This window comes from Narcine bancroftii, chromosome 5 (genome assembly GCF_036971445.1).
Source record: "Narcine bancroftii isolate sNarBan1 chromosome 5, sNarBan1.hap1, whole genome shotgun sequence".
Taxonomy (NCBI): Eukaryota; Metazoa; Chordata; class Chondrichthyes; order Torpediniformes; family Narcinidae; genus Narcine; species Narcine bancroftii.
In genome coordinates this window covers 15,040,899-15,067,745 of record NC_091473.1, presented here as the reverse complement: position 1 = coordinate 15,067,745, position 26,847 = coordinate 15,040,899, and the positions used below count along the sequence as shown (strand labels likewise).

The following is a 26,847-nucleotide window of genomic DNA, read 5'->3' as shown; positions in this document are numbered from 1 at the left end:
GTGGCTCTTAAATTAAGCAAGTTTGGCCACCCTAAGTTTAGAAGGTTGTAAGTGGGACTAGCCCAGCATGCCTTTTTGGCTGGCTTGGAAAAGTAAGGCCATCCTTTTTGTGCATCAGAAATGCATCATTCTCTGAATGAGGAGTTTACCCCAGACATTGACCTATTTAAGAATGAAATCCTCCCTGCAAAGAATCATCAGGCCAACTATCAGTTGGTTGCAAATTGCCTTCAATAAACTTGCAGCTACATTGTTGTTGCCCAAACACAGAGGCTTAATCCAAGGTGATATAGAAGACAAATTTATTATAATTATTGGAAAGAGGAGTATTAGTGTAACAAGTGGAGCTTGAGAGAGATGTTGGCACCAAATTCAATTAGGAAACGTGAGTGAATGGGTGAGTGGGTTCACTGAAATGTTCATCAGGCATAAGGACTTGTATCACTGTGCATTCCAAGCCTACAGTATTGGCAATAACAGTTGAAAGTACCCTGGGAAGTTATTTTGTCAGCTGGGGCAACTAGAAATGCAGTGCTGCAAGAACAGCTTGAGATTTTATTTTAAATAAAGCAATTTATAGTTTACAGGGTAAAAATGCAACTTTTTAGAGACAAACACAATAGTATAACTAGCATCTTTATTCCACCTTGCCTCCTACATTCCACACTTTTTAGTTGGCAAGAGCCCACAACATGCTCCCTATCTGCACTCAAGTCCCTGGAAGCCACATTGTGACAGCTCCCTTGGGGTGCCTCACAAAATGAAGGATAAACGAGAATATCCAGCAGGCTGCACAAGACCTCCAGTGCTGCCCTCCAATTGGCTATAATGAAAGGAGCCTAACTGGTCTATTAAGGAAAGCAGACCGCAAATGCACCAATCAGCACTGAGGGGATTTTGACCAGGCCCTTAATCCTGAGAATAAAAGCAAGGCTGCAAGCCCAATAAAGCTCAGTGTTAACTATACTCTAATGGGTCTGTGTCATTCTTTCTGGGAACAGCATGTTCTTTCTGAACTAACAGGAATACAGCTATAACCTCTCCTGCACTATAGGCTCCTTAGAGCCATAGCTTGTAGCAGCTAGCTACAATATCTCAATTCCATCTGAACAGCTGGCACAGATAGTGGCTGGGCTGTACATTTTAAACACTGCCATATCACCATTTCAAAATTGTTTTAGGTTAGACATAGAAGCTGAAGGGTAACCAATGTTTTTGGTCTGGGATCTTCGTCAGATTCAGGCCCAAAATGTTGGTTAGCTTTTGCTTCCTGCATAACCTACTGAGTTTCTCCAGCATGTTTGTATATTGCACTTTACCCCTGCATCTGCAGATTTTCTTGTTTAGCCCTGTTTCCAACATCATTTGGCCCTGCAAATAAAGTTTTTGGCTGTGGCTAAAACCTCCGATGAGGGGGAAAAAAAATTATAGACATGCTGAAAATCTGGGAGCACAGCCTTCTGCACTGAGACAAACGTAAACCTCTGAAGGCTTGGACCACAGGAAGTGGCTGGAGACCTTGATTTATATGATGCATGCCTTCCAATCTTCATCAATTTGATTTTTACGGATTGAAGGGAAACTACATATCCACTTATCACCAATACCTCTATCAATGAGATGAGCTACAACCCAACAGCAAAGGCTGACATTGCAAGATGTGGGTTTAGGATCTGCCATTCCACCCTTCACATCCATCAGCCATTCAGGTAATATTATTGATCTAGGATTTGGTTAGTGGTGAATTTATCACTTGCAGTGCTACAGTCAATAATGCATGCCCACAGGCAATCACAGTGCAATGTGTAAAAGTTATCAAACAGCTGAAGTGATTCCCCTTCAGAACCAGTGGCTTTGTCAATCTGTGAGAATGAAACTCCTCCAGCTTCCAATTTTGAACTCATTATAATAAGCTGCATTACCAGCCTTCCTGAACATGTGGCCAGCCCAGTCCTGGACTGAAGAGTAAAATCCTTTCTCTACACATTCTCTCCCCCCTCCCGCCACCCCAGTTAATTTACCATGGCAGAGAGATGAAAGCTGATGTTTCTATGTACAGCCCTGAGATGTCTATGCATGAGATACATCACACACTCACACAGGGCTTACATTGAATGACTAAAGTGGAGAAGGGTGTGGGCAGGTTGGCATGAAGGTATGGCTATAACATCAGAGGCTGCAATATTATTGGACAAAGGGTTACAGTAACTAAATAACATGCATTCTGATTGGTGTATTAAAAAATTACTGATATTAATGAGTTCAGTAATAAATCACTGTTTCTATTGGTGTCCAAGATGATTTAGGACAGGCCATGAAGGAATTCCAGCACTGCCTCATGCCACTCTTCAGGATTACTGAGGTAGCAGGCATGTGGTGCCCCCTTCATCACGTGGACCTTGTGGTTTGGCAGGTTTCGCAGATTGTTGAATGATGCTTCTCCCATTGGCTTATCCTCACTGCCGTAGACTATCAATGTTGGGGTCTGTCAAACAAAACAGAGATCAGCAACAGGCTTAGTTCAGTTGTCCAACCATGAATTTGTGCTGGTCCTCTTGCACAATCCCCACTGCTCAGGTTTGCAAAGATCTCCCAATAACTTATCAAGAGGCCACTGTACTTCCAATATCTTGTATTGATGTCGGGTGTTCAATGAGGTAACATCAAGATATTATCAAGGAAGATAGTAGGGAAGAGCTGAACAAATTCTTGGTTAAAGAACAAGGTTTTAAGGAGGTTTTAACACCTGCAATTGTATCTGCTAAAAGTGAGCCACAGAAGTCTGAAGTGAAAGCAAAGACTAGAATCAATAAGAGAGCTTTCAGTGACAAATTGTGGAGCTGGAGACAAGATAGGATAGTGGAAGTGTTCTTTGGGAAGGGGATGCTGTGAATTGTTTGTCACTATTAAATCTGAGGTGGGAATCTTTAACACCAAGTCTGCAACACTGTCTACCTTGGTCACTTCAGGCGGACAACATCAAGGTACTTGACAGGCAACGTGCTCTGAAAACTATCCAAATTTTTGCTGTGTACACCCTATCACTTTCACTGGGCTTGCTGACCAGTCTTGGTACCTAGAGCCTCATAATGCCTCAAGTGTAAAATGTACATCCTCAAGTTTCAGTGGAAAGCATAGAAAATAGGAGCAGGAAAAGGCCAGTCAGCTTCTTAATTCTGCACCACCATTCAATACAATCATGACTGATGGTGGGATTTCAGTGCTCCACTCCTGCTTTCTTTCTAATCCTCAATCCCTTTAGCCAATAGGACCACATTTAACTTCCTTTTTAATTTATCTGATGAACTAGCCTCATCTATGGCAGGGAGTTCCATAAGTTCACTCCTCTCTGAGTGAAGAAGTTTCTCCTCATCTCCATCCTAAATGGCATCCCCCTCAAAGATCGGAACCCCTTGTTCTAGACTTCCCAACATCGGGAACATTCTTCCTGCATTTAATCTATCTAATCTTGGCAGAAATTTACAATCGCTATGAGGTCCCTTCTCATTCTAAATTCCAGTAAAGAATATAACCCTAGTCTATCCAATCTGCCTTCATACATCAGTGCTGCCATCCCAGGAATGAGTCTGGTTCCTGGAGTTTGAGGGGATTTGATTGGTTACCAACGACTTTGGCAAATTTCTACAGGTGTAACATGGAAAGCATTCTGACTGATTGCATCACTGGTATTAGGTGGCAATGCACAGAACAGGAACAGGCTACAGAGGGTTATAAACTAAGCCAGCACCATCATGGGCATTAGTCTTCACTCCATTAAGGACACAAGGCAGTGCCCCTAGAAGCAGCTTCTAATATAATGAACCATCACCACCCAGGCCATGCCTTTTTCTCACTGCTACCATCAGGAATGAGGTACAGAAGCCTGAAGATACAGATTCAATGTTACAAAAATGGTTTCTTCCCCTCCACCATCATATTTCTGAATAGACAATGGACCCATGAATACTACCTCAATTTTTCTCATTTTTACTCTACTTATTTTTTTAAATCTTGTATTTAAGGAATTGTAATTTATGGAAATTTTGCACCTTGTTCCGCCCTACGGCTGCCACAAAACAAAGAAATTTTATGACACATATTCATGACAATAAACCTGAATCTGGTGAACCTTTGCTACAATCTCTCACTAGTAATAATGTCCTTCCTCTGACTAGATCAGCCATTCTCAACAGGGGCCCCTGGGGGCCACAGTCACCTCACGGAACATAAATATTTTTTATGTGTTTATGCCATTGCAAGGAGGGAAGTATGGAAGAAATCAAAACTTCTTCACAGGGAAGGGGCCCAAAAATTTTGAACAGAATCCTAGTGGAGCCATAGCAGAAACAAAGGTTGAGAATGGCTGGATTAGGAGACTGGAACTGTGCACAATAGTCAAGATTAATCCTCACCGAGGCCCTATAAAACTGCAGGCAGACCTCTCCTCTTCTGTATTCAATCTCTCTTGCAATAAAGGGAAACGTCGTTTGCTTTCCTCTCTGCCTGCTACACCCCCATTCCAATCTGATGCACCATGACCTCTGGGTCTCGTTGCACCTCCATTTTTTCTAATTTGTCACCATTCAGATAATAAGCTGCTTTCCTGTCTTCACAAAAGTGGTTAACCTCACATAAATGCATCTGCCATACATTTGCCCACTCGTCTCATCTATCCAAGACATGGAATCTTCATCATAGCTCACAATGCCACCCAACTTAGTGTCATCAGCAAATTTAGAGATATTACATTCAGTTCCTTTCTCTAGATTATTAATACACATTGTAATTAGCTGGGATCTCAGCACTGGACCATGTAGTACACCATTAGTAACTATCTGCCAATCTGAAAAGGAACTATCTTTGCCAACTAGTTTTCTACCCATGTCAGTAGATTACCTCCACATTCTCTAATTTTGCATGTCAATCTCTTTTGTAGCATCTTATCAAAGTCCAAATACTCACATCAACTCCCCTGCTCACGTCTTCAAAATTCGAGACTATGTCAAGCACAATTTCCCTTTCATAAATCTGCGTTAATTTTTGGTCACTCCTCTCCAAATGCACAATTACATCTTTAATAATACATCCTGTATTTTTCCCACCACCAATCAAGCTAACTGGTCTATAATAACAATGATTTCACTCCCCCTCCTTTCGGAAAAAGTGCTGTTAGACGAGCTACGCTCCAATCCAAAGGAACTGATCCAGAATGTTGGGAAATAATCATTAATACATCCATTATCTCTAGGACACCTCCTTAAGCATTCTGAGATACACTATCAGACTTGTATCAATCAAACACCATCAACTTACTCAGCACAATTTCATGACATAACAATTTTTATCAATTCCTCCTCTCTGCTAGTCTCTTGATTCCCTAGTATTCCCAGAATGTTATGTGTATTTCCCTTCGTGTATATACAATTTATTTTATTGGTCTGCCATTTTTTCCGTTCTCTCATATGAATTGCCATGATTCTAGCCGTCATGATCTACATTTGTTTTAACTGGTTTCATTCTGTTTGCAACTAGTTTTTATATTCCTTTCAAGTTTACTCTCATACACTATCGCCCCCCCTTCTAATTGGACCCCTTGTCTTCCTCTGCTGAACTCTACATTTCTCCCAATCCTCAAGCTTGGTGTTTTTCCTTTGAAGACCCTTCCTTGATTTTAATGTTATCCCTCATTTGCTTCAATAGCTGCAGTTGAGTTACTTCCCCTTTGTATTTTTTCAGCAAACAAGGGATGTACAGTTCCTCCACATGATCTTTAAATACCTGCTGTCCAGACAGTGTCAACTCTATACTCTGCCTGTCGATCCTCACCAATTCACACCCCAGATTACAGTTCTCCCAAAGCTGAAAGGTTTTGGTTCAACCTCAGGCTGGGAGGAGGTGGACAATGATGGCAATGTAAAGAGTTTGAGACAGGGAGCAAAAGTGGAGACTGATCTTAATTAGAGCTGTTTGATCACTGGGTGCCTGACAAAACAGGGGTAGTGGAAAGGGAGAGTGGAGGTGTAGAGGGAGTGCCATTTGCATGCATGCAGGGCCAGTCCTTACATGGAAGTAACTTCACTCAGAAACATTGTGGATAAGGTAAATGGGCATTTTGCATTTTGGCAAAAATGATACAAGTGCAGAAAGAGCAGCCACTGTCTGTAATAGTTCAAGAGGATAACACACAAACAAGAGAAAGCAGGTGCTGGAACCTTGACCAACAATCTAAAGGGTTCTGGCCTGAAAGAATGACCATTCCTTTTCTCCCACTGATGCTGCTCAACCTGCTGAGCACCTCCAGTGTGTTGCTGTGGACAGAAAATGTCAGCATAATCCGAGAGGTTGCCAAGAGAGTCAAGTGACCATATTTCACAAGGCTCTTTGTTAGTTGTTCCACTTGCATTGAAACATCCTCAGAATGTGAAGGGCACCGTGATGCAAGAGAGCCCACTTACCTGTACATTCCTGTACTGTTCGTGGGAGAACTTCTCAGTGCAAATAGGGGCCACGGGGATGAAGCCCTTCACCATTTCATTGTGGCCAAACAGGAAAGGTAATGAATATATTCCACTTAGAGATGGGCTGATTATCACCACTAGGCCCAGCTCCAAACCCTTCAGTAGGTTCATGAGGAAACTGTCAGGAGCAAGTTCCCCAACACTAGCTGGAGCAGTAGATCCTTTGGAGTTACCCAAGCCTGGGAAGAGAGAGAAGGAACAGTGGTCAGTGAAAGACACAGCCCCAGAACACAATCCCCACTCTCCCAAAAAGAACCCCAAAGAAAAGGAAATGAATGTATGAAAGAATAGAAAAGCAAGAAAAAGATAAGAAAGAAAGTAAAGAAAGAAAACAGACTGGATCGCTGAAAAGTGACACACACTCCACAGATCACAAATTCATATTCTATTTAATTTTCTTTGAAGATTTATGCTGGTCTCAAAGGTTGGGAAGAACTCATCTAAAGATTTACCCCTGAAGTTTGTAAATATGGTTGCCAAATTTGTAAAAATATGTCATACGTATTTCTCCAGGGGAATACAACTATGTATCTCTGCGTTCCAACATGCCATACCTCGATATGAATCACACTTCCACGCAACTGCTATACATTTTACGGCTACTGCCAATGCAATTTTAACAAATTCTATTTGATATTTGGACAGTTTCAATTTCAGTCTTATCCTTGTAATATTTTCTAATAAAAATAATTCTGGGTTTGTGGAAAGTTAGTTCCTATAATCTGGGTTAAAAAATTCCCTAAAGCAACCAAGAAGGTCTTACTTTAGAACATGACCAGGTTGAATGTAAAAAAATTCCTACCTCTTCACCACATCTAAAATGTCGATCTAAAAGATTTGAGTTTAATTTCTGTGGTGTGAGGTAGAATTGATGCAAAAAATTATATTGTACTCATCTATAATTTGAACAAATTAGTCATACTATCCCAGTTACACTAGTCATAGTTCAGACCAGGTTTCCTCATCTATTCTTACATTTAAGTCTGTCTGGACTTATGACCCCCTTGTTTTGGGGTTCATATTTGAAGTAAGAGATACATTGCTGAAGTAAATTTATTGTATTTCCCTTTCAAATCAGCGACTCTAAATCACTACAATTTGGTAAAAACATTGTTGGGGCTAACATTTGACAGCCTGTTAGACCCACTTTTCTCCCCCCCCCACCACAAAAAAAGCTCTAAAATGTTCCCCTGGTCTTGTATACAAAGTTGAAATTAGGGCTTTTGGGGTGATGGGATCAGTGTTGGGCCTGGTGGCAGGCTGTCGGGAGACTCTCCCGGCGGCCCACTGTCAGTCCCCACACTGGTCATCAAGTTGAGCAAGTGTCAGGTTTGAGGGAGACGAGTCTGGACAAGGATTTGCAATCAAATGTTACTTTTATTAACACACAATTTTTGAAGAGCGTGGGAAAATCGTAGCAGGAATAAAACACATGCACTTAATAAAACGTGCGCAATTTAATAAAACATATGCATAATTTATAAAAGAGCAGGGGAAAATCTACTACGTATTGATCTATAATAGTGGATTTCAAACTTTTTCTTTCCACTCACATACTGCCTTAAATAATCCCTTACTAATCACCACTATCTATCGTTGGGGACTGGTGGGGGGTTGGGGGGAGGTGGGGAGAGGAGAAGTGGGGTGGTGGGCCTCAGACTGTTCAAACTGAAGACAAACCCAAAGACCAGTTTGCTCACAGCACAAGGTAACTAGAGACTCCTGGGGACAATGGAGAGTGAAGCGGTGGGATCAGTGTGGGGCCTGGTCTTTTATAACAATGCCACTCCCTAACACTAATCTCCTCTCCCTTAATATCTGAAGGTCTGTCAGTGACTGTCTTGAATACATTCAGTAACTGAAAATTCACACCTTCATTTTGTAGAGTTCCAGACTCAGTAGCCTTTGATACATACTTTTTATCTTATTCATGAATGATCATACTGTGGCAGTACGCCATTTTAGGCAGGCGAGCCGGCCCCGCTTGTCACTCACTCGGCAGGACAGCTGGCCAAAATGGTGCCGTCTGGGGTTTCCTCCCAACCTCGGCACTGGGCTCAGAAGCCCGCGCTTGGCGAACCACATGATGCCCCGGTGACGTCGGGTCCCCCCAGTGCAGTTCTCAACCAGGTCCGGGCTGGGAGTATAAGACCAGCCAGGCAGCCTGCAATAAATCAGTTTTTGCTCACTGAACTCAACCCGTCTGGTTGTGTGATCTTTCAATTAGCAGTGTAGCCACCACTACAATTGGTGACCCCGAAAGGTTCAAATGTCTTTGAACCTGACATGAACGACCCTTTGATCAATGCTATAGCCATCAAGCTTCCTGACTTCTGGGTTCAGGAGCCGGAGACCTGGTTCAGCCACGCAGAGGCTCAGTTTCACCTCCGCCACATTTCATCGTATTCGACCAAGTTTTACCATGTGGTTGCCACCTTGGACCAGGCCACCACCAAACAAGTGCTGCACCTCGTTCAGCACCCACCCGTGGAAGATAAGTACGGGACCATCAAGTGGGTGCTCACCAGCTTCCTCGGCCTCTCTAGGCGCCAGGGTGCCGCTCGGATGCTGCGCCTCGACGCCTTGGGGGATAGAACTCCAATAGAATTGATGGACGAGATGCTTGTGCTCATGGGCGATCATACCAACTGCCCACTCTTCGAGAGCATCTTCCTCAACCATCTGCCTGAAGACATCCAGCCATTACTGTCGCAGGAGAGCTTCGTCGACCCTAGGAAGGTTGCTCAAAAGGCTCAGGAGCTATATCTCGAACGATTCCCAGAGGGCTTAGCAGTCCAGCAGGTTACGAGTCATGGGCAAGACCATGCCAAGCCTTCCTCTAGTGCTGCGGTGAATACCTGGCCCCTGCAGGGGCCTCAGAGAGCATAGCCAGAAGCAAGCCATCCACTTCAGGCCTCTGCTTCTTCCACCAGCGCTGGGGAGCCAAGGCTCAAAAATGTTGTCAGCCCTGCTCGTTCCAGGGAAACGAGCAGGTCAGCCGCTGTTAATGACTGCAGTGGCTGGCCAACAACACAGCCTTCTCTACCTGCGTGATTCAGTCAGCGGCGGACGCTTCCTCGTTGACACCAGGGCCCAGATCAACATCATCCCGGCCATAGCCATCGAGTCCTGGAACCGGCCTCGAGGACCTCCCCTCCGTGCAGCCAATTCGACAGAGATCCAAACATATGGAGACAAGACCGTCCACTTCCAGATCGGCCAGTAGAAGTTCTCGTGGAGGTTCACCGTTTCGTCCCTCCCAACCGCCACCTTGGGTGTTGACTTCTTCCTCGCCCATGGACTCCTGGTCGACATTCGAGGTAGGCAACTGGTAGATGCCCGTACCTTCCAATCCGTTTGCCTCAACGCCTCCTGCACAGCGCAGCCGCAGATGGCTATGGTCAGCACACCCAAGGAAGAGTTCCAGCATATTCTGGACGAGTTCCCATCCCTCCTCAAGCCACAGTTCTCCGCCGCCTCACCATGCCATGGGGTGTTCCAAGGCCCGCCGGTTCATGCCAAGGCACGCCGGCTCCTGCCGGATAAACTCCAGTTAGTGAAGGAAGAGTTCTGGCATCTGCAGGAGCTGGGGATCATTCGACGCTCCGACAGTCCTTGGCCTCACCACTCCACCTGGTCCCGAAAGCCTCCGGCGGCTGGCGCTCCTGGGGAGATTATCGACGGCTTAACGACGCGACAGTACCTGACCATTACCCGATCCCTCACATCCAGGACTTTACGACCAACCTGCATGGCGCAAGGGTATTCTCCAAGGTTGACCTGGTGCACAGGTATCACCAAATCCCGGTGCACCCAGAGGACATACCCAAAATGACCATCATCACACCCTTCAGCTTGTTCGAGTTCCTAGGCATGCCGTTCGGGCTCAAGAACTCTGCCCAAACCTTCCAGCGCCTTATGGACACAGTGGGCAGGGGTTTGAATTTCGTATTCATTTCCTTGAACAACATCTTTGTCACCAGCAGAGACCGGGCACATCTCAAGTCTTACCTTCTTCTCCCGACTGGCCGACTTCGGCCTAATGATCAATCCTGCCAAATGCCAGTTCGGGAAAGAGTCCATGCAGTTCCTGGGCCATACCATCATGACCGAAGGAGCTACATCTGCCGCTACAAAGATTGCTGCAGTCAGGGAGTTCCCACGCCCGGACAACCTCAAGGGGCTACAGAAATTCACGGGTATGGTCAATTTCTATAACCGCTTCATTCCAGGCACTGCGCACATCATGCAGCCACTCTTTGCCCTCATCGCGGCCAAAGACAAGACACTCACCTGGACTCCAGAAGCCAACAGGTCATTCGAAGCCACGAAAGATGCCCTTGCGAAGGCTACCTGCTCGTCCACACACGCACCGACCTGCATATGGCGCTCTTCGTCAATGCCTCTGCCAAGGCCATCAGCACCGTCCTGGAGCAGCAGATGAACGGAAAGTGGAAACCACTGGCATTCTTTAGCCAACTTTTTCGCCCACCAGAGCGCAAGTATAACGCTTTAGATTGTGAGTTGCTGGGCATGTACCTGGTGGTGTGTCGTTTCTGCTATTTCTTGGAGAGAAGGCCTTTCACCATTTATATCGACCACAAACTCCTCACTCAGGTGCTCGCTATGGCAAGAGATCCCTGGTCGGCTCGCCAACAGTGTCACCTCTCCTTCGTGTCAGAGTTCACCATCGACATTTGGCACGAGGCAGGGAAAGACAATGTGGTTGCCGACACACTCTCACGACCAGCCATTTGCGCACTGACACCCAGCCTCGACTTCGACCAGCTCTCCTGGGACCAGAAGTCCAAAGAGGAGATGTAGGCCTTCAAGACTGCCATCATGGGCATCTAGGACCTCCTAACTCCTCACGGTGAGGGCACCGTCCTGTGCGATGTCTCCATGGGCACCCCGCGACCAGTGGTTCCCCACCAGTGGTGCAGGCAAGTCTTCCACCATATCCATGACCTTTCCCACCCTTCCTTCAGGTCCAGGTCCGTATGGTAGCAGAACATTTCGTCTGGCACGGGCTTTGGAAGCAGATTGCGGACTGGCCAGAACCTGCACCCATTGCCAGCTTTCCAAGATACACAGGCACACCAGAGCGCCCATACAAGATTTTGAACATATCCGGGAACGGTTCAGCCACATACATGTGGACATCGTCGGACCCTTACCCGTTTTCTGAGGTAATCATTACTTTTTTTACAGTGGTAGACCTCACCACTCGTTGGCCCAAGGCGATCCCGATGCCAGATGCCTTCACGGACTCCTGCTCCCAAGCACTTTTAAATGGTTGGGTTGCCCGGTTCGGCGTCCTGAACCACCTCACCAGTGATCGGGGCACCCAATTCACCTTTGCACTCTGGGAACAGCTTGCCAACAGGCTGGGGATCGAGCTACATCACACCACGGCCTATCACCCACAGGCCAATTGGCTAGTCGAGCGATTGCACCGCCACCTTAAGTCGACACTTGTGGCCCGCCTCACCGGCCCCAACTGGGTGGACGAGCTGCCTTGGGTACTCCTGGGCATCCGCTCGACACCCAAAGAAGACCTACAGGCGTCATCAGCCGAGCTGGTCTACGGTGCACCGCTAGCCCTACCCGGTGAGTTCGTCAATGCACCTCACAACCCCCAGCAGTCACCGCACAGTCTACTTACCCGCCTCCGGGCCCAGATGGACTCCTCCTCATTACCACTACCGCCGCCCAAACATGGCACGCGGGCCTCTTACATCCCCAGCGAGTTGTACTCCGCAGAGTACGTTTTTATCAGGCGGGGCCCATCCACAGCACCTCTACAAAGACCATACGAAGGGCCGTACAAAGTCATCCAGCATTCAGGATCCACTTTCACACTGGACATCAGAGGTAAGATGGAACTGTTTACGGTGAACAGGTTAAAGCCAGCCCACCTCGACCCCACCGAGCCAGTAATTGTGGCCTCAACCCAAGAAGCGAGGCCGCCTGGCAATAAAGGATATTGGCGCCGGTTCTGAGGGGGGCTGTGTGGCGGTACGCCATTAGACAGGCGAACCGGCCCTGCTTGTCACACACGCGGTGGGGAAACCGGCCAAAATGGCGCCATCGGGGGTTTCTTCTGTCCTCGGCACCAGGCTCAGAAGCCCGCGTTTGGCGACCCACGTGATGTCCCAGTGACATCGGGGGCCCCCCAGCACGGTTCTCAGCCAGGTCCAGGCTGGGAGTATAAGACCAGCCAGGAAGCCTGCAATAAATCAGCTTTTGCTCACTGAACTCAACCCGTCTGGTTGTGTGATCCTTCAGTTAGCAGTGTAGCCGCCGCTACAATACCCTGTTTTGAAAGGCCAACAGCCACCCCACATCTGACCTGTCAAAACCATGAATTATGTACTTATGAATTAAATCATCTCTCATTCTCCTCCCAGCAACACATCAGTGCTTCACCCACCTAACAAAATGGTGACTGTAGTAGAGGATGCATCACTATTTCACCACCAGCTCATTTCATCTCCAGCTCCAGCCATTTCATCCTCAGCTCATTTCAGATTTCTGCATTTATGGAAGCATGTATAGTCTTCCGAAATGGGCTAAACCCCAAGTGCCTGCTGGTCAGGTGTTCCCTAGTGAACTACTCATTGCCAGCCAGATCAACTCTGCCCTTGCTGTATAAGTGTAGCTCAATCTGACAGACCTATTGTCAAATCAGTGATGTGCTGGGAATGATCCCCTGCCAGGTTGGTGCTGTACCCAGCCACACTTTGCGATTTCCATCACCCCTCTCCAGGAGCGGCTCACAGCAACACTAACATTTTGTAGCTGGGTGATCCCCACTACTGCGAGGCTTCCATGACCGTTTCACCAAATGGAGAGAGCCAAGAATGGCAAGTGGGCTTTAGACTGTTGAAACTGAGAACAAACCAACAGACCAGCTTGCTCACAGCACAAGGCAATTAAAAAAACACCTGAGAGCAGCTGGGAGCAAGTCAGTGGGATCAATGTTGGGGTGTCAGTCCCTGCACTGGTCCCACTGCCCTGCTCGCTTCTGGGAGAGAGCGTTGCAGTGGCATTATTATTAAAAAAAATTTTTTATATTGTCATACTTTCATGTTTTGTCCAAGTTTTAAAAAAGGGCCATACGCCTCCTTTCCTCTAGCTGACTCTCTTTCCCTTTCCCTCTCTGCATTCAGAGAGCCATCCCCCTCACCCAATCAATTCTCACCTTTCCTCTCCTGTCCAAAATCAGAATTCACTTCAATTAAAAAGTGACCTCAAAACCATTGGTTTACACCAGTGGTTTTCAAACTTTTTCTTTCCACTCACATACCACCTTAGTAAGGGATTACTTAAGATGGTACATGAGTAGAAAGAAAAAGTGTGAAAACCACTGGTTGATACCAACACTTGCAATGATCAACAAACATCCTTCAAGAAAGGACAATTCCCACCCTTGAATGCTCGTTCAGATTCAGGGTCTCAACTGAGGGCGGCAAGGTTAGCATAGCAGTTAAAGCAATACCGTTACAGCGCCAGCAATCGAGACCGGGCTTCGAATCCCACACTAGCTGTAATGAGTTTGCAAGTTCTCCCTGTGTCTGCATGGGTTTCCTCCCACCAGTCAAAAACATACTGGGAGTCAAATGGGTAGCACAGGCTCATTGGCTGAAATGGTCTGTTACCTTACCACATGTCTACATTTAAAAAAAATTAAACTGTCACATGGTTGTACAGTGGGACTGGAGATCAGAGAATAAACAACACCCAAGTACAAAGCAAGAAAAAGGCTGCCAGTGTCTGTGGATGTTTCAGGGTGACCAATAGGTGGGCCATCCTTCAGTATGTGCAGCAAACAATTTCCACAGTGACACGTCTGTCTTCAGGCTCTGCCATTGTCAGGAAGAAGCCCATCATACATTTGAGGACCACATATTATATTCCTCCTGATTAGCCTTAAACTAATGGCATAAATATCAATTTTTCTAATTTTAGGTATCCCTATTGCCATCTGGTTCCATCGTTTCCATCTCTTCTTTGCCTAATGCTGTTCTTACTTTTCTATTTTAACACTCATCCCTTCCTTCCCAGTGGTCTCTTCTGTTACATGTTTGTCCTCTCACACCTTCTGTACAACACCCTATCTCCTTTGGGCCCTTCCTTCAGCTTCTATCTCCCTTTTATACATGTATTATTACCTTCATATATGTAATATATGAATCCTCTTTGTACACATATCATCCCTTTCAGAGATGCATCATGCCCTTTGTAGACATAAAGTCAACCCCATTTTATATGTGTATATATATAAAAACATCCCTTTATTAATGTAATGTCACCCCCTTTCTATACTTATTACCTTCTTTCCTCTAGATTTGAGAAAGAGCCCCACCTGAAACACTGTCCAGTTCTCCCTGCAAATGCTGCCTGACTTGATGAGTCCCTCCAGAAGCTCCTGGTTTGCTCCAGCATTTGCAGTTGCTATGTTTCTCTTCCTGTGACTCTGCCTATTCAACCAACCTTCTTACCTGGTAGGTCGATGGCCACTGCCTGGTAGCCGGCAGCCGCCAGCTGGTGGAGGGTTCCAAGATTCAGCCAGGTTTCCGAGGAGAAACGAATGCCATGGAGCAGCAGGACGGAAAGTCTGGGCGGCTGCTCAGTAGGGCCAGTTCGTCTGTAAAACAGGTCCTGTCCATCAAACTCTACCTTGCCTTCCTTTATCTCAGCACCTGCCATGGTTACCAGCAGCACCTGCAGACCCTGCAAGAGAAAACAACCGGTGGCAAGGGCTGAACATGGAGGAAATCTCCCTTTACATCTCTCAGCATGGGCAGCACTGGTTAAACATGGAGTTAAGTTTCTCTTCTCGCTAGGGATACTAATAGAACTTTACAGCACAGGCAATTCAGCTCACAATGATGTACTGGCCTATGTAAACATACACAATTCAATTTTTCCTCATCTTACACCCATAACCCTCTATTTTTTCTTACATCCATGTGTCAGCCTCCACTACTGGCAAAGCATTCCAGGCACCCACCTCTCTGTGTATAAAAAAAGCATCCTCTGACATCTCCCCTAAACTCTCCCCCATTCACCTCAAAAACTTTCCTCCACTCACTTAATGAATTCAGGCAATGTACAACAGAGTTTAGATATTGATTAAAACACTCACCACATAAAACAATGTCTGCAGACTATTTGAGTACTCTGTAAACCTCCCTCTAGTCTAGAGTTAAAGTGTTTTATCAAACACTCCCAAGGCAGGTTTGGTCCTGGCCTCTGCTGCTGCCTGTCCAGTTTCCATGTGACCACTTTGGTTTATCCCGGCAGCTCATATTTCCTTCCACATCCCAAATTGTGGGTTGGTGAGTAAATTGGCTGGTGTAAGTTGGCCCAAATATGCAATTGAATGGTTGAAACTGGGGAGAATTGACAGAAATAAGGGGAGAGTAAACAGAAATAAGGGGAGAATAAAATAGAAATTAAATGGGGCAAGTGTAAATGGGTGCTTGATAGCAGATATGCAGTGGGGTGAAGGGCCTGTTCCATGATGTTTCTCTTTATTTGTCCAATGAATGTGAGATGTCCTTTAAATACAGAGCAGATATAGTGTGGTTTAGTTAGAATGTGGAAAAACTGCATTGATAGGTACAGAGTAAAGTTCATCTTGCACAACACCATTAAACAGTACATGGACTGCTGCAGCTCAAAGTACAAGGTAAAACTCCTCCACACTTAAGGTGCTTTCAGGTGGCCAGAATACCCGAATGTAAAGCCGCCTAAAATACCTGAATGCGGCTGTCGGGAGGCCACCTGAAAGTGGAGAACCTGGCCCGGAGGAGCACTTACCTAACCCTCCTCGGGGAGGTATATTCTCGGCTCGGAGCACTTCCGCTAGGCACCTGAAAGCAGCATGGCAAAGCGGCTAGCACCTTTCAGGTGCCGAGCAGCGGGCGGGCTGTTGACACTTAGCTGGCGATAAGTTGATACCTACTCTCCCCACTGCCGACACCTACAATCCCTGCTGCCTGACAGCCCTCCGGCTCTATGGGGCTGGGGCGGCCGGTGTGGGACTATGCCTCAAAGCATTTATTCGGTTTAAAAAAACTACTTTGGGCATTAGATTACATAACCAAAAAACTCGGTAAAAAATAGTACATTGCTTCCAAAACTCAGAACCTTGACAGCTGAAGGCATAATGCTGACATAAATAAGAGGTCAAAATTATAGGTCTGAAGATATCTCAAGAGATACAGGGCTTGGAGAGGGGAAGGGAACACAGCAGTGTCTACGGCCACAGTCCACAGGAGCCGCGTTCACTCAGACACGGCTCTCCTTCAGCCGGCACGCTCAGGTGACAGAAAGGCATCTTCTCTGAGGCCACCTGAACATTCCAGCTGCACTCCCCCAGCCGCATCTGCCGGCGCATTATCAAAGACCAAGCTCCTGAAAGTGGCTACAGGCTCAAGGTAGGTTTAGCACAGTGATGCTGTCTCCATATGTTCAAATAAACAATCTTAAACATGGGCCATCTCTGACCCTTTTCTGGATCTCTCTGACTTAATCTCTACTTTATTTTTTTTTTAATTTTTTATTTTTCACACTGTGAACCATATCAACCAAAATATGTACAAACGTATCTCATTAAATTTACAGTGGTCTTTTCTCCCCTTTTTTCCCCCACCTTTCTCTCCCTCCCCTCTACCCACCCCCTCCAAAACCCATAAATATTCAACACATACAATACAATAAATACAATAAAACCATAAAACAATATTTTCACACAAAGTAAAATAAACAAGAAAAATGCGTCATCTATTTATTACACACTAAATCTAGTCGTTTTGTCTTATCATTTTAATTCTCATTTTAGGGGATGAAGGTTGTAGGCAAGCTCTCTCTGATATGTTCCATGTATGGTTCTTAAATTTGTTCAAACATTGTGACTATATTTTTTAAATTTTATGTTATTTTTTCCAATGGAATACATTTATTCATTTCCATGTACCATTGCTGTATTCTCAGGCTCACTTCCATTTTCCAAGTTGACATTATACATTTTTTTGCTACTGCTAAGGCTACCATAATGAATTTTTTTTGCACTTTATCCAAATTTGAGGCCTAATTCTCTACTTCTTATGTAACTTAAAAGAAATATCTCTGGTTTTTTTGGTGTTATTTTTTTGTAATTTTATTTAGTATCTGATTTAATTCTTCCCAAAACATATTTACTTTCGTACATGCCCAAGTTGCATGTAATGTTCCTATATCCTTCTTACAGCGAAAGCATCTATCTGATAGTGTTGAATCCCACTTTTTCTAATTTTTGAGGAGTAATATATACCCTGTGTAACCAATTATACTGTTTCATGCGTAACCTTGTGTTTATTGTATTGTGGTTATAGTTCTAGAAAATAACTTTTCCCATACTTCATTTTTTATCTTTATGTTTAGATCCTTTTCCAACTTCTGCTTAGGTTTATAGTTTATTTCATTTTTATTCTCTTGCAGTTTAATGTACATGTTCATTATAAATCTTTTAATTATCATTGTGTCTGTAATCACATATTCAAAGCTTCTTCTTTCAGGTAATCTCAAGTTGTTTCTCAGTTTATCCTTTAAATAAGCTTTCAATTGATGAAATGCAAACATTGTACCATGAGTTATTCCATATTTGTACTCAACTGTTCAAATGTTAATAAATTATTTCCAAAAAAAACAGTTTTGTATTCTTTTGATTCCTTTTCCCTCCCATTCTCTAAAGGAAAGGTTGTCTATTGTAAAAGGGATTAGTGGATTTTGCGTCAATAGTAATTTTGGTATTTGATCATTCATTTTTTTTTCCTTTCTAAGTGGATCTTCTTCCATGTATTAAGTAAATGATGCAGTACTGGTGAGTTTTTATATTGCACCAGCTTTTCATCCCACTTATAAAGTATATGTTCCAGTACCTTTTCCCCTATTTTATCTAGTTCTATCTTAGTCCAGTCTGGTTTTTTCCTTGTCTGGTAAAAATCTGAAAAATACCTCAATTGTGTAACTCTATAATAATTTCTAAAATTTGGTAACTGTAAACTACCTTGATTATACCTCTCTGCTAATTTATCTAACGCTACCCTTGGATTTCCACAAGAATTTCCTTATTATTCTCTTTAGTTCCTTAAAGAATTTTTCTGTTAAAGGAACTGGTAATGTTTGAAATAAGTATTGTATCTTTGGGAAGACATTCATTTTAATGCAGTTTACCCTCCCTATCAACGTTAGCGCTAATTCTTTCCAATGTTCTAAGTCTTCCTGCAATTCCTTTATTATTAGCTGATTATTTATTTATTGATTATTAGTAGCTGCTGAAGATCCAGCTGAGCTTGGTGGGTCACGTCTCCAGAATGGAGGACCATCGCCTTCCCAAGATCGTGTTATATGGCGAGCTCTCCACTGGCCACCGTGACAGAGGTGCACCAAAGAAAAGGTACAAGGACTGCCTAAAGAAATCTCTTGGTGCCTGCCACATTGACCACCGCCAGTGGGCTGATATCGCCTCAAACCGTGCATCTTGGCGCCTCACAGTTTGGCGGGCAGCAACCTCCTTCGAAGAAGACCGCAGAGCCCACCTCACTGACAAAAGGCAAAGGAGGAAAAACCCGACACCCAACCCCAACCAACCAATTTTCCCCTGCAGCCGCTGCAACCGTGTCTGCCTGTCCCGCATCGGACTTGTCAGCCACAAACGAGCCTGCAGCTGACGTGGACTTTTACCCCCTCCATAAATCTTCGTCCGCGAAGCCAAGCCAAAGAAAGAAAGTTTGTACAAGTGGCTTAAGTGATTATCTAACCTGATCCCTAGGTATCGGATTGCTTGTGCTTGCCATTTAAATTCTGTATAATCTGCATTACTCATTGGCATCACTTCACATTTATTTGCGTTGATCTTGTACCCCGATATTTCTCCATATTCCTTCATTTTCTTATGTAATTCTTTTACTGATACCTCTGGTTCTGTTAGGTATACTATGATGTCATCTGCAAATAAGATGATTTTATACTCCTCCTTTATTTTTATCCCTTTTATTTTATTTTCTATTCTTATCAGATCTGCCAAAGGTTCTATTGCTAAGGCGAACAATGAGGGGGATGGTGGACATCCCTGTCTAGTTGACCTTCTTAATTTAAAGTGACTCAATATATATCCATTTACCTTCGCCAACGGTCCATTATACAATGCTTTAATCCAATTTATATATTTTTCTGGTAGATTGAACTTCTGTAATACTTTAAATAAGTAATTCCACTCTACTCTGTCAAAGGCTTTTTCTGTGTCTGGAGCAACAGCCACTGTTGGTTTCTTATTTCCTTGAACTGTGTGGATTAAATTAATGAACTTACAGACATTGTCTGCTGTTCGTCTTTTCTTAATAAATCCAGTTTGATCTTATTTTACTATTTTAGGTACACAATTGGACAATCTGTTTGCTAATAATTTCACTATTATCTTGTAGTCTGAGTAAAGTGGAGATATTGGTCTATATGATGCTGATGTTAATGGATCCTTCCCCATCTTTGGTATTACTGTAATTATTGCTGTCTTTCATGAATCTGGCAAGTTTTGTGTTTCTTCTATTTGGTTCATTACTTCCAGGAGAGGAGGAATAAATAACTCTTTAAATGTTTAATAAAATCCTATTGGAAATCCATCCTCTCCTGGTGTTTTATTATTTGGCAGCTTTTTTATTATATCCTGTACTTCCTCTATTTCAAATGGTTTTATTAGTTTGTTTTGTTCCTCTTCTTTCAATTTCAGCAGTTTAATTTTAGCTAAAAATTCATCTATTTTATCATCTTTCTCCTCATTCTCAGTTTGATACAATTGTTCGTAGAATTCCTTAAAGTTTTCATTGATCTCTGTTGGATTATATGTAATTTGTTTGTCCTTTTTCCTTGATGCCAGTATCGTTCTTTTAGCTCGTTCTGTTTCAAGTTGCCAGGCTAATATTTTGTGTTTTTTCTCCCAGTTTGTAATACTTTTGCTTTGTTTTCATTATGCTTTTCTCCATCTTGTATGTTTGTAATGTTTCGTATTTAATTTTTTTTTCTCTGCCAATTCTCTCCTTTTCGTTATATCATCCCTTTTTACTAATTCATTTTCTGTACTTACTATCTCCCTTTCCAACTACTCTATTTCCCGATTGTAATCCTTTTTCATCTTAGTCACATAACTTATTATCTGCCCTCCAATGAAGGCTTTCATTGTGTCCCATAATATAAATTTGTCTTTCACTTCTGTGTTTACTTCAAAATATATTTTAATTTGGTGTTCAATAAACTCCCTCAATTCCTGTCTTCTAAGTAGCATGGAGTTTAACCTCCATCTATATGTTCTTGGTGGGATGTCCTCCAGTTCTATTGCTAATAACAGGGGTGAATGATCAGATAGTAATCTAGCTTTGTACTCAGTTTTCCTAACTCTCCCTTGAATATGGGCTGACAACAAAAACTTATCAATCCTCGAGTAAGTTTTGTGCCTACTCAAATAATATGAAAATTCCTTCTCTCTTGGGTGTTGCCTCCTCCATATATCCATAAGTTTCATTTCCTGAATTGATTTAACCATAAATTTGGCTACTTTATTCTTTTTAATTGTCTTTTGTCCAGTTTTATCTAACATTGGGTCCAAATTAAGGTTAAAATCCCCTCCTATCAATATATTTCCTTGTGTGTCTTCAATCTTCAAAAAAATATCCTGGATAAACTTTTGATCCTCCTCGTTAGGTGCATATATATTTAGCAAATTCCAAAATTCTGAGTATATTTGACACTTTATCATTGCATACCTCCCTGCTGGATCTATTATTTCCTCCTCTATTTTGATTGGTACATTTTTGTTAACTAGTATGGCTTTACCTTTAGCTTTTGAATTATAGGATGCTACCGTTACGTGTCCTACCCAGTCTCTCTGTTTTGTTATGTTCCGCTTCTGTTAGATGCATTTCCTGCACAAATGCTATCTATTTTTTCCTTCTTCAATAAATTTAGTAGCCTCTTCCTTTTAATTTGGTTATGTATTCCATTAATGTTTATAGTCATATAGTTCAACATGGCCATCTTATATCTTGCATACATCTCTTTTCCACCTCTTTGCCACCTCCATCCCCCTTTTCCCCATTTTCATCTCTTAGTTTTCTCTTATTACATTTAATGTACGACAACACATTTAAGATATAAAGTACCCCCACAGTTCCCACATCCACTAATACCTTAACGCCAAATGTTCCCCCCCTCTCTGGGTTGCCCCATACCTCTTGCCGGGTAACCTCAATTCCCCTTTTCATTTGGGTTGCGATCTTGTTTGCAGCGTCAACTGATTTTGCAGTGATGGTTATTCCCCCTCCACCCAGCTCTCTCCAGTAAACACTTTAAAAAAAAACCACATATAACAAAGCTCTCTCCTTTTTTTCCACCTGACTCCCTTCCTTACCTTTTCTTTTCCCTCTTTAGTTCTTGACATATACATTGTTTTTACGTCTTTATATATACTTTATTGCCGTTCTTCATTCTTGTTACATCTCTTCTCCTATCCAGCAAACATTCTGCAAATTCTTGTGCTTTCTCTGGATCCGAGAACAGTCTGTTTTGCTCCCCGGGTATAAATATTTTAAGCATGGCTGGATGTCTTAATATGAATTTGTAACCCTTTTTCCATAAAGTTGATTTGGCTGTATTAAATTCCTTCCTCCTCTTTAAGAATTCAAAACTTATGTCTGGGTAAAAAAATATTTTTTGACCCTTGTATTCCACTGGTTTATCTTCTCTAATTTTATTCCTTGCCTGTTCCAGTATATTTTCTCTTGTCGTGTATCTCAAAAATTTTACTAAGATGGATCTTGGTTTTTGATGTACCTGTGTTTTTGGAGCTAATGCTCTGTTTGCCCTTTCTATTTCCATTTCTTCCTGTATTTCTGTTGTTCCCAGGATCTTCAGGATCCATCCTTTTATAAATTCCTTCATGTCTGTGCCTTCTTCACCCTCCTTCAGGCCCATTATTTTTTTGTTGTTTCGCCTACTATAATTTTCCAACATATCAATTTTCTGAGATAACAACTCTTGTGTCTCTTTAATTTTTTTAATCACTTTCTTCCAATGTTTCTCTTAAGTCATTCACTTCCATTTCTACAGCCACTTTCCGCTCTTCCACATTCTCTACTCTTTTCCCTATTTCAGTCATTACCAGTTCTAACCTTTGCATTTTATCTTGTTCTTTTCATTTTCCTTTTAATTGCATTAATCTCTAATGATGACCATTCTTTTAGTGACCTCATTTGTTCTTCAAAAAAGACTTTATCTATATTCTGTTCATCAGTTTTACCTTTTACTTCTCTTTGTCCATCAGTTTTACCTTCTATTTCTCTGTGAAGATCTTGGTCTTCTTCCTCTTCTTCTGTGTTTGTGTCTTCTCTTCTTTGTGTCTCTGTCTTCTGTTTTTTCCTGATGAGCTGCTTGTATCTCTTTGTCAGCCCTCTTGGGCTGCTCGTCTGTTGTGCTTCTTGACGTTGGTCTTCTTGTCGATCTTCCCTCCGACTGTCTTCCACGTCTGTTTTGTCACACCCTCTTCTGCTGTCTTCCTTATCCTCCAGCTGAGAGCCCTGGTGTCGGGTGTCTCTCAGCTGCTCAGTCTGTGACAGTCCGCTCCTCTGCTGAGCCCCCCTCCCGCCAGTGTCCTCTTTCTCCTCTGATTGCGCACTGCGCATGCGCGACTCCTCTCGGATGCGCCATTGCACACTTTTGTTTGGCTCCGAGAGCCATTTTTGTGGTGTACCGGCTGGTGGGTCATGACTCTGTAGGGCAGGTACTGACCTTGAGGGTCGGGTGCTCCTCGTCACCACAGCATCCTGTTCCTTCCTGCAGGTAAGGCCTTCTTCCTTCTTCTCCGGCGACTTTTTTTAAACTTCTTTTTTCTAGCTGTTCTTACTTTCTCCTTCTTGGAAGCCATCTTCTTTCTCTTCTCTGTATCTTTATCTTCTATTCTATTTCTGTTATGCTTTGCTTTTTCCTAACTTTTTTTCCTATTTTCCTGGAGAGGGCAGGTTTTCCCGACCGGCCACTACTCCATCACGTGACTCCCCTTCATCTCTACTTTCTAAGGAGTCTGAAGATGTTTGGCATGTTGTCAGATACGTATCTATCAAATTTCTACAGGTGCACAGTGGAAAGTATGCTGACGAGTTGCATCACAGAAGTGTTCAAGATTGCAGAAGGCAGCAAATATATCCAGTTCCACAGGCTCCATCCATCCATCTACTGAATGCATCAAAGTGAGGTACTGCCTCGAGAAGGCAGCCAATATCAGAAACGACTCCCTTTCATCCTGGTCACAACCTCTTCTCACTTCTACCTTTGTAGAAGGTACAGAGGCCTGAAGACCAGCACCACCAGGTTCAAGAACAGTTTCTTTCCAACAGCTATTGAACCTTTCCTTGTTACACTAACCATGGACTGCTCTGACACCACAAAAGGACTGTCCATATTATGTCTTTTGTATATATTACCTTTTTAAAATTCCATTTTGTTCACTGTTGTAATTTTTTTTATTATAAAAGCACCTGTTCGGCTGCACATTGGTGTATATGACAATAATCTTGTCATCATCTCAGGAGAGAGGCTATCTTCAAGCAGAGTACTTGTACGTTATTTGGGTGACATGGACTCATGGGCCAGAGGGGTAACCATGTATGTCAAAATATTTTTTAAAACATTGCACATCAAGAGCAGTTTCTCGGACTCAAACTCATCCATTTTCTGCACCTCTGCTCTCACTCCATCTCCTCTCGGTCAGAACAAGGATGGCGATCCCCAGGCCCTAACACCTTTTGCCATTTCTCAAGGACCGCTCCTTCCCCGACTCCATGGCCCACTTCTCCATCCCCCCTTCTCCATCCCCACCAGCAACTCCCTTCTTTTGCCACTTTCCCTTGCAACATCTGCCCTTTAACCTCTTCCCTTCTCACGATGCAGGGGTCCAAACCATTTTTCCAGCTGAAGTATTTGACTCACTTGCATTTCTTCCAATCTACTCTACTGCACTCAGTGTTCACTGTGGCCTGGAGAAACCAAACGCAGATTTGGGCGAAACACTAACATTCAAACCTGGGCTTTCTATTGCCTAGCACTTCAAGTCCTCTCCCCACTCCTGCACTGCTACAATGTGACTCATTGCAAGCTAGAAAAATGCACCTCATCTTCAACCTGGGCACACTGCAGCCTTCTAAACTCAACATTGGATTCTCCAAGTTCAGGTAACTTCACTTCTCTGTCCACATCAGTGGTCCATCCATGTATGGCAGTGGACCAGCTTGTCCCCTATCCTGCTCTCTTATTCACTGGGAATGGAGGTGAAGTCCAGGCTGGGTACACCTTCCTGCTCTGTATTCACAATTTTTCCATTCTTTTGTCCACATCCTCACTTTCCAATTGCTCCCCTTTACTCAGTGACCGAATGATCTCATTTACAGTTTATCCCCACGTTCACCCAAGTTTTACCCAAACGGATCCTGCATCTTAATGAGCTTCTTCCCAGATCTGTCAAAGTGCCTTCAGGTCCGTGGCAGGCCTGGGAGTGGAGCAACGTTTTGTGCAGGATTACCATCAGGAAGCTGTTTTATTTTAAACTGATTTAAAAGTTGATCTGCCTGTTGTTCGTGGTCATAATGAACCTGGTTAGAGTTAACTTCTTGTGGATCTAAAATGGCACCAGAGCATGGCAAGCTGACCTAAACTTTTCACCACGTGAAAAATAAATTCAATGCCGACCCACAAGAAAATGCAGATACTAGAATCTGAAGCAAACGCCAATCTGCTACACCTCCTCCTTCATTCAGTCTTGAAGGATTCTGGCTCCCAATGATGCTGCTCGGCCTGGAGTTTTGTGCTGAACAAATACAAGATTCGGCCTGAACTGTTCGAGAGGAGAGTTCCCTGCGTGGTTGTCGTCCGGAAGGCGCGGACGGGGAGGAGGGAGCGGTGGAGACGGATACATTTGTAGCGATCAGCAGGAAGTTGGGAAGGTCTGCGAAAGGCGGAGAGAGGGCAGGGGATTGCCTTCTACCAGACGCAGTCGGGACGCCAGAGTCCTTCCACATCACAACGAGGTTTCCAAGGGCTTAAACACGCTACGACAGGCAGGCACAAAGTTTCAACATTGAGCAGCGCTACAGCACGACTGACCCGATCAGAGACGGAGCGAGATGGGGAAAGTTGCACCGACCGAACTGTGTGGGCTTGCACTCCCGCTGGTCTCCCGTTCGCTCCAGGGTCCAGAGTGGGGTGGGGGAAGCCGCCCTTGGCGCCCTCTGCAGCTCCTGAGCACAGCTGCCTGGTCGGCGCCAACCCCTGTGGGGATGCCTTGAAACCCAACAAATTAAACAGAAGAGCAAAGTGCTCTCGGAAGGGTGGGAGGAAACCCGAGCACTCGGAGTCCACCCACGCAGACGCAGGGAGGTTACTCACTCGCCAGACAGCGAAGGGAGGATTGGAACCCGGGTCCAGCGCTGATGTATTTAATCATTCAGCAGGCTCCCTGCCTGGCTCGGATACCACGGTATCTTTTTCCTGACAGGAGGCGCTGAAGGATGCTGTGCGCAGGGGAGAAGGGATCCTCGATTATTTTGCACACCCTCTTCCAACGATCCCAGTAGGGTCTGATCGAGAAGTTCAGCCTGTTGGACCGAAACACCTGGGTCATGATAATGAATATGCATGAGATGCATGTAGATAGAGGTTGAGCTATTAACCGGCCCGGAAGCGCGATGTAGGCAGGCGTGGAATGGTGGAATAATGGACGCAGAGAAATAAATACACGCTGATGTTCAACGGGTAAATCATGTGTTGATGGTGCTATCAATTTCACATTTCGGGCCACAAATGTGACATTGGCGACGAGGAGAAACATTTTGGATTTTGAATCCGTGGCTTTGAGCTGGAACATTTCAGTCACTGGAGCTGAATTTCTAGCACTTTGCAGTGTTCCTCATTTTGACCTGACGGGTGATGCAAGCACTGTGAGTGTGAAGTGGAAGGCATGGCTGGAAGAGTTCGAAGCTGACGCCGACAGTCGTGGCCTATTTCTCGATAGCAGTAAGGTGGAACAGAAAGCGCAGCGGAGGGCGTTATTTCTCTTCACCGCAGGACCTGCAGTTCGGGAAACTTTTAAGACGCTTTCAAATACTGGAAGGAAGGCGGAATACCAGAAGGCTGTAGATGCATTGAATGCACACTATGTGGTGACACCGAATGCCACATTTCAACGCCATTTGTTTCGCAAACCAAAACAGGAAGATGGGGAAACGGTCACCCAGTACGT

At 44.1% G+C, this 26,847-nt stretch overlaps 1 protein-coding gene across 3 annotated transcripts; it reads right to left on the bottom strand.

Moving 5' to 3' along the window:
* Positions 1–285: 285 nt before the first annotated feature.
* abhd14b (abhydrolase domain containing 14B) lies at positions 286–26,144 on the bottom strand. 3 transcript variants are annotated; one of them, XM_069936872.1, is made up of 4 exons: positions 25,995–26,144; positions 15,023–15,254; positions 6,456–6,697; positions 286–2,485 (listed from the first exon to the last, which is right to left on the bottom strand). In XM_069936872.1, exons 2-4 carry the CDS (start codon positions 15,228–15,230, stop codon positions 2,303–2,305), a joined length of 633 nt encoding a protein of 210 aa, XP_069792973.1. In that variant the 5' UTR covers positions 15,231–15,254; positions 25,995–26,144; the 3' UTR covers positions 286–2,302. The 3 variants fall into 3 exon arrangements, with proteins under 3 accessions (XP_069792973.1, XP_069792972.1, XP_069792971.1); XM_069936871.1 differs by lacking the exon at positions 25,995–26,144 and adding an exon at positions 25,713–25,942; XM_069936870.1 differs by lacking the exon at positions 25,995–26,144 and adding an exon at positions 25,753–25,942.
* Between the last annotated feature and the right edge of the window lie 703 nt (positions 26,145–26,847).